At 36.4% G+C, this 16874-nt stretch overlaps 1 protein-coding gene across 1 annotated transcript; it reads left to right on the top strand.

The window, feature by feature from the left end:
• Window positions 1-879: 879 nt before the first annotated feature.
• On the top strand, window positions 880-16871 carry gnl2 (G protein nucleolar 2). Its single transcript, XM_058746538.1, has 16 exons — window positions 880-1078; window positions 2609-2693; window positions 3028-3122; window positions 3290-3429; window positions 7608-7792; window positions 7935-8001; window positions 8097-8255; window positions 10790-10903; window positions 11615-11743; window positions 13272-13376; window positions 13466-13624; window positions 13949-14056; window positions 14402-14892; window positions 15168-15247; window positions 16201-16274; window positions 16387-16871. The coding sequence occupies exons 1-16, from the start codon at window positions 1015-1017 to the stop codon at window positions 16519-16521; spliced, it is 2190 nt and encodes a 729-aa protein (XP_058602521.1). The 5' UTR covers window positions 880-1014; the 3' UTR covers window positions 16522-16871.
• The last annotated feature ends 3 nt before the right edge of the window (window positions 16872-16874 follow it).

The raw sequence follows: 16874 nt of genomic DNA, 5'->3' as shown, positions 1-16874 counted from the left end.
TCTTGTAGTAGCCTAGAACATGTGCTGAAAGAAAACAGGTAAGTCATACATCTTGTTTTGATGTCAAATTTAAAGCAGCTCTCTTTAATTGGTCTAAAAGCATAAGACAAAGTCTTGATTCAGTGTAGCGAACAGATGCAGTTCGAAGCTCAAAGACTCGGGACAGGACAATGGAACTGAAGCAACAACTATCCCGGCATGCCCTCTTCTGGGTATGCAGAGTCCTGCATGAATTTAATGTGTGCGTTATCAAGTCATTGAAATAAAACTGAGAGTTTCCCAAATTAAATATATTTGTCTTGTTAGTTAAACAATATGGGGGCAATAACTGTATTGATGCAGCAGGTCTCAGAAGACATTGTTAAAGCAAATTTTAATGCTTAGTCAACCAAATAGCGCAGGGTTACCAGCTTCAGACTCAAATGTATTGAACAAACAAAAAGAACATTAAACAAGAATTGGCAATTTAAAACATGGTTAAGTGTGCATGATATGTGTCTTTTATCAACATCAAGATTTTAGGTTAAATTAGTAATGAAACAATGAGAAATATTTACCCATTTTAATGTTAGCTTCATTTTAATGGTTCTGCTGTGTTATACAGGCATTTTAAAAGTACAAATACTCCATTTAGTTAATCAGTTCAGTTGTTATTGGACATAAAACTACATAATTATAAAAGATGTTTAATGTTGTTCCTAAGTTTAACGTGACCTCGGTACGTTAACCAACAACAGACAGGTTTATTAGCTTGTGTACACTGACATAAATTTGGGTAAATTGAATTGTGGTTTTGTAGATTCTCGTTACTAACTCAGATTTCATTCTGAGAACCTACGAACATATTTGCTCAGATTTGATGGTAAACGAAGGGGAAAAAAGTCGTCGCTTGAATGATGACGCATTTCCGGGTTTCTGTAGTTTATTGAAACACGTGGAAATCTACAGTGGACTAAACCTCAGTTATATTTCTTTATTTACAGGGTTTGGACTGTTCCGCAGTAATCGATCACAATGGTCAAGCCAAAATTCAAGGGGAAAAGCTCCATAAATCCCTCAAACTCCAGCAGTAATCCCGGTAAGATTAAATAAACCGCTGGTCTGGCTGTGAACTGCTAGCCAGCTAAAGCATTAGCCAACTCTTTTTGAGGAATATACGAGACGTTCTGTAGTTATGTTTTTACCGTTGTCTGTTGGTAGAGCAGCTTTCTTCAATGTTTACAGGGTTATTAGTTGATTTCGTGTAACCATGACTTCTGCCAAGCCTCCAGGTGTCCCATTAGACTAGACTAGACTAGGGGCTGCTGACACTTGTATTAAGTCCAATCATGTCTGGGTACCAAATTGCCGACATTTATACGCGTTCAAGAATAAATGAATTACAAACTTGTTCTAGATCGCTACCACAATGTTTGAATGTTTTTCAGAAATGTTTAGAATCAGAGTCAGAAATTATCTTTATCTTTATTTTTAAGAGATAGTATTTGCTCTCTGCTTTCAGGGAGAATTTTTCACCATTATGAGAGCATAAAAGCACGCCCAATATTGTTCATTTATGCCAAATACTTGCATTGAATTAGCATAAATTGAAATTATGGCTGTCACTTACAATAGATGTCATATTTTAAATATATTATATATTTATTTGTTGTCTTTTAGTGCCATTTTTATAAAAAGCAGTATTTCTCGTTAAAATGTTTTGCATATCACATCGTGATCCAAAGTTGAAATATTTTTAATTTAATGAAGGGTTATTTACAAATGCTACAAACTGTGCACTACTGTTCAAGTTTGGGGTCAGAATGATTTTTATCTTATTCAACAAGGACATTATATTGATCAAAAGTGACAGACATTTACAGTGTTACAAAAATTGTATTATAAATGCTGTGCTTTTGAACTTTGTTAATTAAATTAAAAAGTATCATATTAAGCAGTACAAGTGTTTTAAACATCGATAATAATTTTTTCTAAGTTTCTTGAGCACCAATTTTGCATATTAAAGTGATTTCTAATTCAGCCTTGCCATCACATTTTAAAATATATTTAAATAGAAAAGTTATTCTAAATTATATTCACAATATTGCTTCACATTATTACGGTTTTACTGTATTACGATCATTTAAATGCAGTCTTGGTAAACACAAGATCTTTTAAAAACTTTTTTTTTTTTTTACCTCAATTATAACTGGTGGACTTTGGAAGTGACACAAAGGACTCTTCTGTTAATCGTGGCCCTTGTGCTTTGATTTAACGATCTGTCACATTTATGAAGTGGGTATATTTTTAAAAATACCTATATGTAGTTACATCTGTAATTAATTTCTGTAATTACATTTATAATTACTCTGTTGACCCATCCCTTAGACCTAAACCCTTAAACCTACTCATACCACCAAACACTGTCCCTATGACCTTACTCGTATCCCACCTCAACAGCAGTAAAAGTATTTTGCAATACAATAAGTACATTGTACTTATTTTTTGATGTAAGTACATAGTAGTTAAGGCCTAATATAAAGTGTGACCATGAAGTGTATATAAAATTATTGTAAATTATCCCTGTGTATAACAATGTTCATCTCTTTTAACATTCTCTATCCAACAGACCGGGTCAAGGGAGCTGGAGGGAACAACATGAGGGACCGTGCCACCATCAAACGCTTGAATATGTACAGGCAAAAGCAGAGATGGCAAGTCATTTACAAAATAACAATTCAGAATAGAATCAGAATGAGCTTTATTCACCAAATGAACAGAAACGCACAAGGAATTTTATGGTTTCTAGTAGCTCTGGGTGCTTACATACATTTGTATGTAACAAGACAAAAGAAAGAAAAAATAAACAGAATTGAATAAAACAATTAACGTAATATACATCTAGATGGAGTAATATGCATTAAACACTAATCATAGAGAGAGCTTATTTATTTATTTTAATAAAAAAAAAATCCCAAACCTAATCAAAAATTAAACATTTTAAATTATAATGAAACAGAGATATTTTTTTTATTCATATGCCCACAGTAACAGTCGAGGTAAGGTGATCAAGCCCTTGCAGTATCAGAGCACAGTTGCTCCAGGAACTGTGGCCAGAGTTGAGCCCAACATCAAGTGGTTTGGTAAGAGCAATGCGTTTATTGTTTAGTCCAATCAGTCTTAGCCATCTTTTCCAAGTAATATTGTAGACCACTTATTCTGTGGTCACACCATTCAAAATTCATATTGCCTGTAAATATGTCTGATTATGTGAATATTTCTTTGGTTTTCCCATTTGCTTCCTGTGCAGCCAATACACGTGTTATCAAGCAGTCATCCTTACAGAAATTCCAGGAAGAGATGAACGCGGTAAAGAAAGATCCGTACCGAGTAGTGATGAAACAGAGCAAACTACCAATGTCCTTGCTGCATGACCGAATAAAAGCACATGTGAGTATGGACTTAAGTTACACATACTTGCTGTTTTCATACAAAAATCTGTGGTGTGATGTGAGAAGACAGGTAGGCTCAGTGTTTGCATGCAGTTTTGTTTGCTGTTTTTCAGTGCAGGCAATCCAGTAATGCATTGTGATGAGCTCAGTAAAAAGTAGTATCGTGAATCCTAAATTTATTTATAATTTACTTGCAACCAGAAAGTATCGATTAAAAAATGTATTAAATCAGTTTAATGCAATTTTATGTCTACAACGTTAGCAACATGGTACCATCTAACTCTGGGTTTTACATGAGTATATAACATTTCTATACTATTAGTGTTAATTTGCCTTTATTTTAAAATTTTCAGTTTTCCTTTTAAATTTTGTTAGGTGGTTTTGTCATTTTTATACTCGAACGACCGGTTGACTTCCTGATTCTCTGAAACCACTCCCTCAGAAACAGGCAAAGGGCTCAGATTGGTTAGTTGGGCCGGTGTGTTGTGATTGGCTAAACTGCGTACTGCACATTGTCCGGAAACGTCACGCCCATTCCCTTCACGGGCGACCGCTGCATGTGCTCCGGTCAAATGTAAATAATGGTGTCAATATTGCCGTATCAGTTTGAGCCAGAATCAGACCCAGAAAGCGGTAATGAAGAGAGTCAAGCAGAACTTCCGCAAGCACGGCTCTTACAAACGTTTCTGAATGGAAGTTTGCTGTTGTGATTACATATCAATTTTTGAAGTTTGTACACGTTTGTCTTATACACACAAAATAGCATCGAACTAACTGGCTACTATAACCAAACAGCGTTGGCTTGTGTTTCTTGATCAAATCGAAAAATTATGTCATAAAGTATACATGGAAAATACATTTACAAAATTAGTACATAATTACAAATTCGGGTCCAAAATGTTTGTACGCGTTTGTCAAAGACACACGAAATAGCATTTAACTAACTGGCTAAAGCCAGCGTTGACATTTGTTTACGTCCTTGATAAAACTAAAACATTACGTCTGAAATTATACATGCAAATACATTTAAAATTATGAAATCTTACTTACAGGTTGTGGCCCAACAACTGCTGCCTCTGGTTTTAAAGTTGTAACTGCTCCATGTTTTAGTAATAGTTTCTGTGTGAATCCGGCATTGAACTCGTGTAGATTCTGGAAGCTGTCTTCCGTAAAATGCGCGGCACAGAGAGCTGAATTACGATTGTAATTGTCAGGAACATAATCAAACATAAATTTTAACCATTGTTGACGAACTACAGCGTCCGTAGGAAGCCCGAACACAGAAGACCTGACAGCTGGGTGAAAATAACACCGTTTCGACGGCATGGCTACAACTCTCCACTATAACTCTTCCTCTTCGACAAAGCCGCAGAACATGGCCTTGCCCCCTTTTTTGCATGTTCCGGAGGGAGGGGTTTGATGGGTTTTTTACGTATGCAACCCAGGAAGTATCTCGTTGTAGTCCCATAGGAGTCGTTTTTGTAGGCATTAAACTTCCTGATTTTTAAAAGACGATATCTCCGCTTACGTTGAACTTTCAGTGCCTCAACTTTGCAGATACTGTTCATGCACCAACAGCAACATTACACACTATTTAAAATGAAAAAAGTGAAATCGCAGTAAACCACCCCTTTAAGCGACACTTTTTTTTTTTTTTAGTTTTCATCTAATATTTTATTTCACCTTATTTCGTTTCAGTGACTTAAAATGATTAATAATACTTTTAGTTAACAGGACGCTACATGTGCTGTTTTATGGTACACAAAGACAAAAAAAATCTGTCTGTAGATCATTACCAATTTAGAAAAGTCATTGTATTATACTGTGTTGTCATCATTTGATTAGAAAAATTATTGCCTAATTAAAGCAAAAATGTTTCTGACATTAGACTCCAACAGGAAAATTGCCCTTTCGCAAAGTACTTTTCTGACTTGATTTATCAGCTGCTCATTTCTGGCAAATTCCTGTGAACAACTGGCTTTGCTCATTTGTGTTTAAATGAGAAAACAGTTTTTCACAACACCTCTTGGCTAAACATCTTGTAACTTGTGAACTTCACATAACACATGTGGTACTACGACAAGAACACCGTAAGAACAATTGTTGTGCCATGATAACGGTGCAGTGATTTTGTTAGTCTGACGGTGGAGTGAGGGCATTGCCTGACCTGCGATAGAACTTGCTCTTTGGCATCTAAGGGCCTGCTGTCTGCCAGTAGTAAAGAACAGAGCAAAAAATATGTGCTCAGAATAAAATGTAAGGTTTTGCTCTGTTCTTCATGTTCCTTCTGCAAATGTTGTTGATTTGCTTCGACATCTAAACTGTTCCATGTGTGAGCAAAACCTTTGCATAATGAACGTCCCAATTTACTTTTGCTCTATGTCCAGGACTGTGACACTCTTGCTACGTTTTTTTTTTTTTTTGGTCTGGCAAAACTGTGTCAGTTATTGATTTTCATCCTCTCTTTTTGATTTGTGGTGTTTGAGTCGCTCCTCCAGCATGTGCCATAATGCCCATTGTTTGCGCACATTTTTTTTCTCTTTCTCAGAAATATTTTGAACATGTTGTGATGTGGTGGTTAGCCTCAAATCAGGTTGTTTTTTATCATCCACGTCAATTGTTCCGAAGAAATGCAATCTTACCAGAAGTACAATTTCTTACGAGAAATGTTACTGGCTTTGACAAGATCTGTAAATTGCTTGTTTTATTCCATCCTCTGTTGCAACAGTGGTATGGCTTCACTTTTGTTGTTTTTAGGTCATTACAGATTGCAATTTGGCCTGGTTCAGTTATAGACTTTAACTATGAGAAGTTTCGTTCATTGTTATTTGGCATTTGTATGATTTTATCTTAAGGCATATTTTTCTGTATATTAATGCTATTAAAATTAGCAGTTTTTTGTAAAAGCATATCTTCTATATACACAAGTGTTCAAAAGTTTAGAGTTGAGTTTTTTTTCTTATGCTCTTAAGGCTATTAATTTAATCAAAATTCAGTCAAATCTGCAATATTATGAAATACTATTACAATTTCAAATAACTTTTTTCTTTTTCTATTTCTAAAATTGTAATTTATTCCTGTGATGACAAAGCTGAATTGTCAGCAGCCATTGCTCCATTCTTTAGAATGACATGATCCTTTTGGGGGGGGGGGGGATTCTTTGATGAATAGAATGTTAAAAAACAACATTTATTTTGAATAATCACTTTTGGTCATTTCAATGCATCCTTAATGAATGTAAGTATTAATTTCTTTTTTCAAAAAAACACACTGACCACAAGTTTTGGAACAGTACTGTGGATAACATTCTATACATGCACAAGAATGCGTGAAAGCTGGTGTTTACAAACCTAATGTAAACCACATCTGCATTTAGTTTGAGAACGGCAGATTACCATCTGATTTTTTTTTGGAATGTGTCTAAACGGTCAGATCGGATTTAAAGTTTTCCATGTTTCGACAGTGTGCTGTGCTTTCTAGAGCTGTGGGCAAATACACAGATTTACCCTCATTTAGTGTATTATGTCACTAAGCATCATGTTTAGGCTTAAATCCTTACTATAGTAGATAAAGTGCAGGCTACACTGTCTAAAGCAGGGGTGTCAAACTCAGTTCCTGAGAGAGTTTTGTCAGAGTTTTGTTCCAACCCTGCTCCAACACGCATACTATGCAGTTTTGAATTAAGCCTGAAGGACTTGATTAGTTGGATCAGGTGTGTTTAATTAGGGTTGCATCTAAACTCTGCAGGGCTCCGGCCCTCCAGGAATTGAGTTTGACACCCATGGTCTAAACAAACTGATTTCACCACTCCATCACACAGAAAGTCAATCCTCAAGACAAGGAAACAAAACAGATTTATGCGCAGTGTGAATAAAGCCATATTAATATATGCTTTATAGAAGAAATCACGTTGTTTTGTGTAGCACAACGTTTTATGATCACTCTTGTAAGCCATATATAATGTGCAGATGAGTACACTCTGCTCTCCTATAAATCGCTGGGGCTTCTTTCCTCTTAGGAATGGTAGCACAGAGAACTGTCAAAATGCTTGCAAGAGAAATATCAGATGCTTCATCAAAGAAATTCCAAAAGTTATGAATGTTATGATGAAGAGGATAAAACTCATGAATTCTCATGAAATCTGTTTGTCAATTGACCTTCTGCTGGTTCTTCTAGAACTCCAAGGTGCACATTCTGGACACAGAGACATTTGAAACCACGTTTGGGCCAAAGGCACAAAGAAAGAGGCCCACCTTGTCTGTGGGAGAGCTGAAGGACTTTGCTGAACGGGCAGAGGTCTCTGCTCAGAGCTACAATGCTGAGAAAGACCGTGATTTGGTGTCTGAGGACAGCGGAGTCAAGTGAGCGAGTGCCTTCTAGAGATTATGAAAATATGTAGTTCTGTACTTACTACAGAAACAAGCTATAGCCCTGTTTTTCTAGCAAACATGGCTTATATATCATGACATGACATAAAGCCATTTCATTTTCCCGTCACTGCAGGGACGAGGCTCGGGAGGAAATCTTCAAAAAGGGGCAGTCAAAGAGGATCTGGGGCGAGCTTTATAAGGTAGTTATAACCACCTCCCAACACCTTACTCATTGAAAGTTCTAACAAAAACCGTAGTTGATGCCACATCCTAAAATGAACCATGCTTTGTGCAGGTGATCGACTCTTCAGACGTCATTATCCAGGTGCTAGATGCTCGGGACCCTACGGGCACTCGTTCCAAGAGCATTGAGTCCTACCTGAAGAAGGAGAAACCTTGGAAAAACCTCATCTTTGTGCTCAATAAGTGTGACCTCATTCCCACATGGGTTACGGTAAGAAATGAAAGTGTAATACTAGTACCAGTTCCAAAATCTGTTGAGCTCCCTGTGTAGGCAGTATTATATAATGTGACATAAGTATGCTATTGAAGTGAACACTGTTCCAGAAGCTTTGTAAGATACCTTCACTTGTCAAAACTCAGTGTCTTATTTCAGAAAAGTAAGCATTACAAAACTGAATGTTACATTTGTGATATAACTATACTGTTATTATTGGGACATTAGCTTAGCAACTTGCTAACACCAGCCTCTGTTAATCCATTTATGTTGGGTTAAGAGAAATGTCAGAAATCTTGTTGATAAATCTGCTTATTCATTCAGTGGCAAAAAAATATTGATTAAATAATTCAGCCTAATTAAAAAAGACAATTTACTCAATACATATGGGTACTGTGTATTTGTATGCGTATTAAAGTATCATGTTGTTATCTTAGCAAAATGCTAACACCAGTCTCTGATGAAATCCTGTTGCAGTTGGTGGAAAATATGTCAGAAATCTTAATTATAAATATACTTATTCATTCAGTAGTGAAAAATATTGATAAAATATTTGATATTGGTAGTTTAATCTAATTTAAAAACTGTTTTCCCAACATTTTTGCCATCCATTGAGGTTGGTGGAAAAAATTTCAAAGTTGTAATGATAAATATACTTGTTAACCAACTTTACTGAGAGCTACAACTTGTCACATGACCACTGCAGAATCATTGAGGTGCCATGTTTAGGTGTGCGATGATTATGTTGCCATTGAAATACATAATTCCGAGTCTAAAGGAAAAGTAGAACGTCATGTGTCATGTGCATCTCGAAATTACAGGAATTATGACATGGTGTGAATTGTTCAATCGAATTAGAAAAACTAGAGTATCGTGTTGTATTAGCTTAGCAAGTTTCTATAGAGTGATCCAAAATGGCCACTTTTGTACAACAGTTAGGATGTATGGAACCACCTATGTAGGCAGTAGACAGCAAGGCATCTCACTAGGTTTCTGGAACAAGGCCGCTGTCTGCAATGTGTTCTGTTTTACATTCAGTTCTACCGTCTCTGGAGTTTGTTTCACTGACAGACAGGCATGTTTATCTTGGCTTGTAATAGTTAACCAGTTAAAGGCTCCTTCTCTGACAGATTTTTTTTTTTCTGTCTTTCACATCTATAATTCTTGTTTGTAATTCTTGTTATTGGTGATTCTGAAATGCAACAACAAGGAATGAGGGAGTTACACCAGCTGTTTATAAGCTGCAGGCCTTTTCATTCAGGCCAAAAAAGCATTTGCCTACCTCCTCCAGATTTATGACTGAAGTCTTTTGTAAACCTAACGGGCAAATGATTGGGAAACCCATTAGTTTTGTTGTTGAAAGGGAATCGCTTATCATTCTGTGGTGATTCTTGTTGGGCAGCTTGTGCCCTTTTTCATCTGTTCTCTCTTATCAAAAGCAATTTCATAGATCACTTCTAGTGTTAGACCTAGGTAGAAATTTATAAACCACACGTACAACCGGATTTGATTCTAAATTTCATGAATTTCATCCTACGTCAAAAGGATCAAATTGGGGTTTCTAAAGGCAGAAACTGACATAAAAAGTTATATGTATGCCAACTGAAGAACATATGCACAAATTGTTTGTGCTCACTTACCAGTAATTATAATAACTCAACATCGACTAAGAAAACGTCATAAGTAAGAAAAATAAGACGCATTCTTCTAAATGGCCCATTTTTTCCACTAATGTTTGTAAATGTAGACTGCATGGCTAGGTGCTTAATTTTATACAGAGTTCTGGCATGAAACTATAGATGGTGCAGTCCGATAGGACTCAATCTGACCTAATGACATCATTATCACATGGCACAGCTGATTGGTTCTCTCCTGTATCGGTAGCCAATGAGCTCGTTGCTCAACATTGAAATATATGACTAGTGCTTGCTGTAGCAGTTAGCAGCGTGCTTCAGAAACCCTCCACCTTCCCCAGCTCCACCTGTATAGATCTGCTACGAGGTGATTCATGTATGCTATATGGGGTTATTTCATGTATGTTATATGTGCAGCAGCAGTATTACTTACATGCTCACAGCAGCATGTTGTGGATGTATTGGCAGTAGCAAGTCTCGACACTTGCTCTGCCACAGCAGCAGCGTAGCAGATCTATTCCGCCAAGACCAAATACATTAACATTGTCATGTACATTACCATGCCAATCTGTCCGAGAGTTTTCATGACAGAAATAATTTTATAATAATAGAAATGCCCGAATTAAATAATTAAGAGATATATTCCAAAACATTTTTGTCCATAGTGGTAGTATTTGTATGTTTATATGTTCACATTCTTGAAATTATGTTGAAATGTGATTTATTTAGAGGGATGCTTTATTTTATTTTATTTTTTGTGCATGCAGGCATTTTATAAATCATTCATAGGAACGTTTATGAATACTGTTGTTGCTTAGCATTTAGGATGATGCTACACTTATTTTTCTATATGTGAACTGTTTTTCATTCTTGCTTATTCTTGTGTCTATGTTGTAGAAACGCTGGGTTGCAGTTCTTTCTCAGGAATACCCCACTTTGGCCTTTCACGCCAGCCTTACCAATTCCTTCGGCAAGGGCTCCCTTATCCAGCTTCTGAGGCAGTTTGGCAAGGTAAGGCTTTAAACATTTACAGCGTATTTTTAATGCTTATACGCATTATGGTGCCTTGGAAACCAGGAGGCAACAGGTTTTAAGTGCACAACAGTTTCGATCCACATCGTTTATCTACTCAAGCTGCAGTTTTAGGACAAGGTCAGTCTGTTTTTTGGTCCGTAATGGCAACAGATGTACAGAGCAGTGGTTTGGTTGGGTACCAGATGGACCCCATCCTCCCATGCTATTGGGCTCCTGTCCTGTCTTCACATCTGCCTCGTAGCTATTTTTGGGAGCACAGCCGTAAACAAAAAATTGGAAATACTAAAAAGAAGAGAGGGCTTACGTAACATAAATTTTGTTGAGGTTTATATGACAGGACACTCTTTTAGGAGTTAGAAAACACGGTGCAAAAATATCACTGTTGCCATGCATGCAATATAAATCTGCAGGTGTAATGACATTTAAGAGGTCTTTGAAGGTTGTGTATCAAGTCTTTATTTCTTGGGCCCCCTTTTTAAAAGTGTATAATGAAATGTGAGAAGGAATGTGTGCAAATTATTGGGTGAAGGGCTGATCCAAGATCGTCTTGTTTTCCTGACCTCAATACCATGAAACCGAAATTATATCAGAGGACTTTACAGTATGTGTGTATTTCTTGTGTTTAATTGCTGCTTTTCAAAATGACGTTTGCTTAGTATTAACATGTCCATATTGATTTTTGCTCAGCTCCACTCAGATAAAAAGCAGATCAGTGTTGGCTTCATTGGTTACCCCAATGTTGGAAAGAGCTCTGTTATCAATACCCTGCGCTCCAAAAAAGTCTGTAATGTGGCACCCCTTGCTGGTGAGACAAAGGTAAGACCTCAGAAGCTTGTTCTTTCCATCTCAGGAATGTGATTTTAACATAAGGATTTCTGTATTTTTCTACCTGAAAATAAGGATCCATGTGAATTCTGAGGAAAAGAAATTGATGCATTTTGTAATTGTAATTATACTTGTTCTATCAAATAATATAAAATTATCATTATTTACAGTACAATAATATTCTTTCTATAGTAATATATTTCTTTATTGATTTGTTTAATGTTCATATTTAAATAATCTAAAATAATATTTTTCAGTAATAATAATAAAGTAATTTGATATAATTATTTGTTGTATAGTCATACTGAATGAGGAGAAAAGGCAGGGGTTTTTTTTCTTAAATTTCTGTAATTTGCCAATCACATGCTTTTATCTCTGTTTGGTGCTAATTTTTTATTTTTTCTTAAAGGCATGGTTTCCCCAAAAATAAAAAGTCTATGATTAGTTTGCATACTCTAATGCCATTCCAAACTTCAGTGACTTTTTCCCCCATGGACACAAAAGAAGTTTAACACTATGTTCATGCTGCTATTTTCCATACACTGTATATGAATGTTGCCCGGGGCCAATAAATGCCAAAAAAGCACCTAATAATAACCTATTACACTGTATTTCAAGTCTTTTTCTAGTCAAAAGTTATCATTTTTGATGAGCTTTTCCAATAACGTACTGATCATGAACACCAGATGATTGAGTGATTTCTCTTGTACGTGACATTAAATGAGACAAATTTTTTTTAGTGAGTGTAAGATTACCTGCCAGATCCTGACATGTGGTAACATTTTGGACAGCTTAAGTTTCCAGCATTTTGGTTTTGGCTGCAACTTTTGTGTATTCATGTTTTTGTGTGAAGTTACTTTTTTATGTTGTCAAATTTTTCCTCCTATTTTACAAACATGGAACTGAGAAATGGTTTTCAGAGAGCGAGTGAAAGTGCAAGGCAAAGGAAAAACATTACTGACGGAGGCCAGATTGAAATCAAATTCTAAACAAATCTGGACTTCCACGCTCTTCTGTTTATGTTTTAAATGATAAATTGTTTCATTTAAAATTTCCCCAGTGTGCCCTGATTTGAGTGATTCTTCAATTAGTAGACATTTCTGTCTTCTATTTTCCTTTCTTTTTACAACAGTCTTTCTAGTTCGATTATGAGAGATAGATAGATAGATAGGTTTGATTTGATTTTAATAGCTTAAAAAATTGTTGTGCTTTGTCAACTAGCTTTTCCTATGTTGAAATGTTGGGTTTGCCTGAATCACTGTTTAGGCCTTTGGCCAGTCAGCAACATTTATAAACAATCTATTTAGTTTTAGTTTTATAAACTTCAAAGTTAATTGACTGCTTGCTAACTTGTCGAAAGTTCTTATAAATTGCGTACATTTAAATGCAGTTCATTATATTGAAATGTTTTTGGTCTTGTGGTTTCTTAAATGGAGGTCATGGATGAATCTATGGACTTTCAAGCTCAACTTTAATGCCATAACCAACTGTTTTCTTTCTCTCTTTTTTTTCCTGACAGGTCTGGCAGTATATCACACTAATGAGACGCATTTTCCTCATAGACTGTCCTGGCGTCGTCTATCCCTCCGATGACAGCGAGACTGACATTGTGCTGAAGGGAGTGGTACGATGACCTTGACTCTCAAAGTCAGCCGTTCACATTGGCAATCCCAGCAGCTTCATCCACTCACTTTGTACCTATGTTGCATTTAGGTTCAAGTGGAGAAGATCCGAAATCCAGAGGATCACATCGGCGCGGTGCTGGAGAGGGCTAAAGCAGAGTACATCCAGAAGACATACCGCATTCCGTCCTGGAGCTCTGCCGAGGATTTCCTGGAAAAGCTCGCCTTTCGCACCGGAAAACTGCTCAAGGTCTGGCCTGATTGTGGAGAATCTGATAAAACTAACTGTCAGCTTGGTCCTCGCTCGCGGCACATTTGTTTATTCTTTCCTCTCAAGTGTCCGATTGAGATGTGACAGTTTGCTTACTTTAAGCCAGTGGAAAACATTTAATTTTTACTTTGGATGGCCAATTTACAATACTTGAATGTCAAAACCACTAAGATTTAGTACAAAATTAGATTTTTAAAAAAGGGGAGGTTGTATTTTTTTTTAGTTCACATCTTTATCTGTCTCCAAATACTGTACATGTTGGTGCTGTAATGATTGATATTTTGTGTTGTTCCACTTATACAGGGTGGAGAGCCAGATCTGTCTACTGTGTCTAAAATGGTTTTGAATGATTGGCAGAGGGGACGCATCCCCTTTTTTGTGAAGCCCCCGGGATGCGAGATGGATGAAGAGGTAAATGGACACTTGTTCTTAATATCCTACAAAGTTTAGTGTCTTTTAGCCAAAAAGATTTGCTTAGTCTTTGGAAATTTCACTTTAACATTCAAAAATGTCTTCCAAGATCATCACTGTTGCATGTTTTGCTAAAATTAGAGCTTTATGTCGTTTTAAAGGACCTTGGAAGACATTGTTTATATGTACCTTCCTTAATTCATATCGAATTACTTGGTACAAATCCTCTTTTAAGTCACTGTGGCCAACAAAATTACTTGAATCTTGACCGTCTTCATACTGGCAGACACTAATGCACTTTTAAACATTTATAGACTTAAACTGACACTTGATCTTTCCATTCAGAACAAAGCTCAACCGATGCTGGAAATGCCTGAGATGGAAACCAAGAATGAAGAGTTGGGAAACAGACTTGAAGCTCAGGATGTGGACGGGGCCTCATCTAGCCAGCAGGAAGATCAAAAGCTTCTGAGACAGAATGAGGAGGAGATGCAGAAAATCTTCAGCAACGTCAAGCAGAACTTTGGTAAAATAAATGTTGCTCCAGAGTTCAGCGAGGAGGACCTTGTGCCTGTTGAGATACCTGATATACTGGATCCCTCCTGGTCAGAAGACGAAGATGAGCAAGACGAGGAAAATGAGGACAATGAGGAAGATGAGGAAAAAGTGGAAGAGCAGATTGGTGAACCACAGAAAGAAGAATCCTCTGTTTCTGACTCCCCAACCAAAGCAGAAAAGAAGAGCACATGTGACGTGAATAAAGAGATGGATGAGAAGATTGCCAAATTAAAGCATTTTCTTGATCGTGCCAAGTCAAAGCACTTCTCTGCCATACGGTTTGTTTAAGCTCATGTGGATAATAATATTTTATTTATAGGTGCCTTTCAGGACACTTAAGGACACTTTACAGCATAGACAGCAAGATCAAAAATATGCAAAGCAATACAAAACATAAACTACAAACATATAATTACTTTAATATATAATCAGTAAAGTTATGATATAGGGTTAAGATAAGGTTGTGAGAGGGTTCTGTAAAGGTTAATGCTTACCCTATTTCAGTTTAGCTCTTATCTGTTGATATTATAATATTGTCTTGATGTTTTTATAGAATTCCTAAAGGCCTGTCTGAAAAGGTGTTCATTGAAACCACAGCAAAGCAGAATGATGCAAAGAATCTGCAACGGAAAGGTACTACTAACTCAAGTTAATGCCAAATGTTTGTGTATCAAAAGACATTATTATTATTATATAAATGATCATTTTTTATTACATTTTTAAGCATTTTTGAAGATACATTGGGGTTTTCATTTTTTTATGTTAAAAAATCTCTTATGCTCACCAAGGCTTCCTTTGATTGATCAAAAATACAGTAAAAACAGTAATACTCTGAAATATAATTGCCATTTAAAATAACTTTTTGAATATATTTTCAAATTTAATTGATGTGATGGCATAGTTGGATTTTCAGCAGTCATTGCTCCAGTCTTCAGTGTCATGTGATACTTGGGGGGAAAAAAATCATTCTATTATGCTGATTTGGTGCTCAAGAAACATTTCTTATTATTAATGTTGAAAATGTGTGCTGAATATTTCTGTGGAAAATGTGATACATTTTAAGGATTCTTTGATGTATTGAAATTATTTATTTGGAATAGAAATCTTTTTAACAAATGTTAGATTTGACTAATTTAATGCATCTTTGCCGAATAAAAGTGTTAGTTGATTTAAAACTTACTCACCCCAAACAGTATATTCACAGCACTTAAATATTGACAATGACATTAATTATTGATGTTGACTGCAATATCAACAATATTTAAAATATACTGTTAAACCTAGTTGAATACACTAAATATTCCACAGAATCTTGTGTCAATGATTAGGGTTGTCTGGTGCTTCAAAAAAAGTGAGTAATGTAGGCGCCGATAGCCTTGTGGTTAGTGTGCCGACATATAGCACAGTTCTGCTCACAGTGACCCGAGTTCGATTCCTGTCTCGAGGTCCTTTGCTGATCCCATTCCCCTCTCTCTTTCCAACGCTTTCCTGTCATCTCTCTAGTCCTGTCCATTAAAGGCATAAAAGCCTGAAAATATAACTAGTAAAATACGAGTAATGACACTCATCCTTTTTTGGTTTTCCAGCTGTGAATTTGGGTAAAAAGAGGAAAGCTGAAGATGAAGGGCCTGCACAGCCTACCAAACTCACATCTAAAGAGGTATGCACTATTTTCCCAGTTCAATCGTCTTGATTCCTCACTCCAGACATCTCACATAAATTTGAGACCAAACTTATCTGCTTCTCTCTGTTGAACTTCTTCACCTCAACAGAAAAGAAGACTGGAGCGTGCCCAGAAAGTGAAGAAAGTGGGGGTCCGCTATTATGAAACCCACAATGTCAAGAACAAGAATAAGAACAGAAAAATGCCCTTGGATAGCAAGAAAGCCAAACGAGCTAAGCGATAATACCTGGCCAGATACTCAGTCACATCAATCCCTGTTTCCAAAGCCATGTCGGTGGCTAGGTTGGAACATCTGGTCCAATCACGGTGATTTGTGAAAAAGTGAAGGTTCTATTGATCTCTGATACAATTGTTCCAGTGCACTTTATTCATACTGTGGCACCAGCTATCGTCCTGAACATTCTAACTACAGTCTGACAGCTAATTCATTTCAGTACTGTGCATTTTCAGTGCTTTTAACTTAAGACAATGTCCTGATTCTGCAGTGTTGAAATGTGAATTATGTACCTGTGTATCTGCATATGTTCTTTTGCTTTTGTTTGGAGAAAAAAAAAATCAATAAATACTCAAAACAGG

Source organism: Onychostoma macrolepis, chromosome 16 (assembly GCF_012432095.1).
Source record: "Onychostoma macrolepis isolate SWU-2019 chromosome 16, ASM1243209v1, whole genome shotgun sequence".
In the NCBI taxonomy this organism is placed as follows: Eukaryota; Metazoa; Chordata; class Actinopteri; order Cypriniformes; family Cyprinidae; genus Onychostoma; species Onychostoma macrolepis.
The sequence above is the reverse complement of the archived record's forward strand: the minus strand, read 5'-3'. Positions and strand labels throughout refer to the sequence as shown.

Coding starts and splice junctions, on each gene's coding strand:
- gnl2 (XM_058746538.1), top strand. CDS start 1,015: ATGGTCAAGCCAAAATTCAAGGGGAAAAGCTCCATAAATCCCTCAAAC. Junction 1,079..2,608: donor AAACTCCAGCAGTAATCCCG/GTAAGATTAAAT, acceptor TCTATCCAACAG/ACCGGGTCAAGGGAGCTGGA. Junction 11,744..13,271: donor CCCTTGCTGGTGAGACAAAG/GTAAGACCTCAG, acceptor TTTTCCTGACAG/GTCTGGCAGTATATCACACT.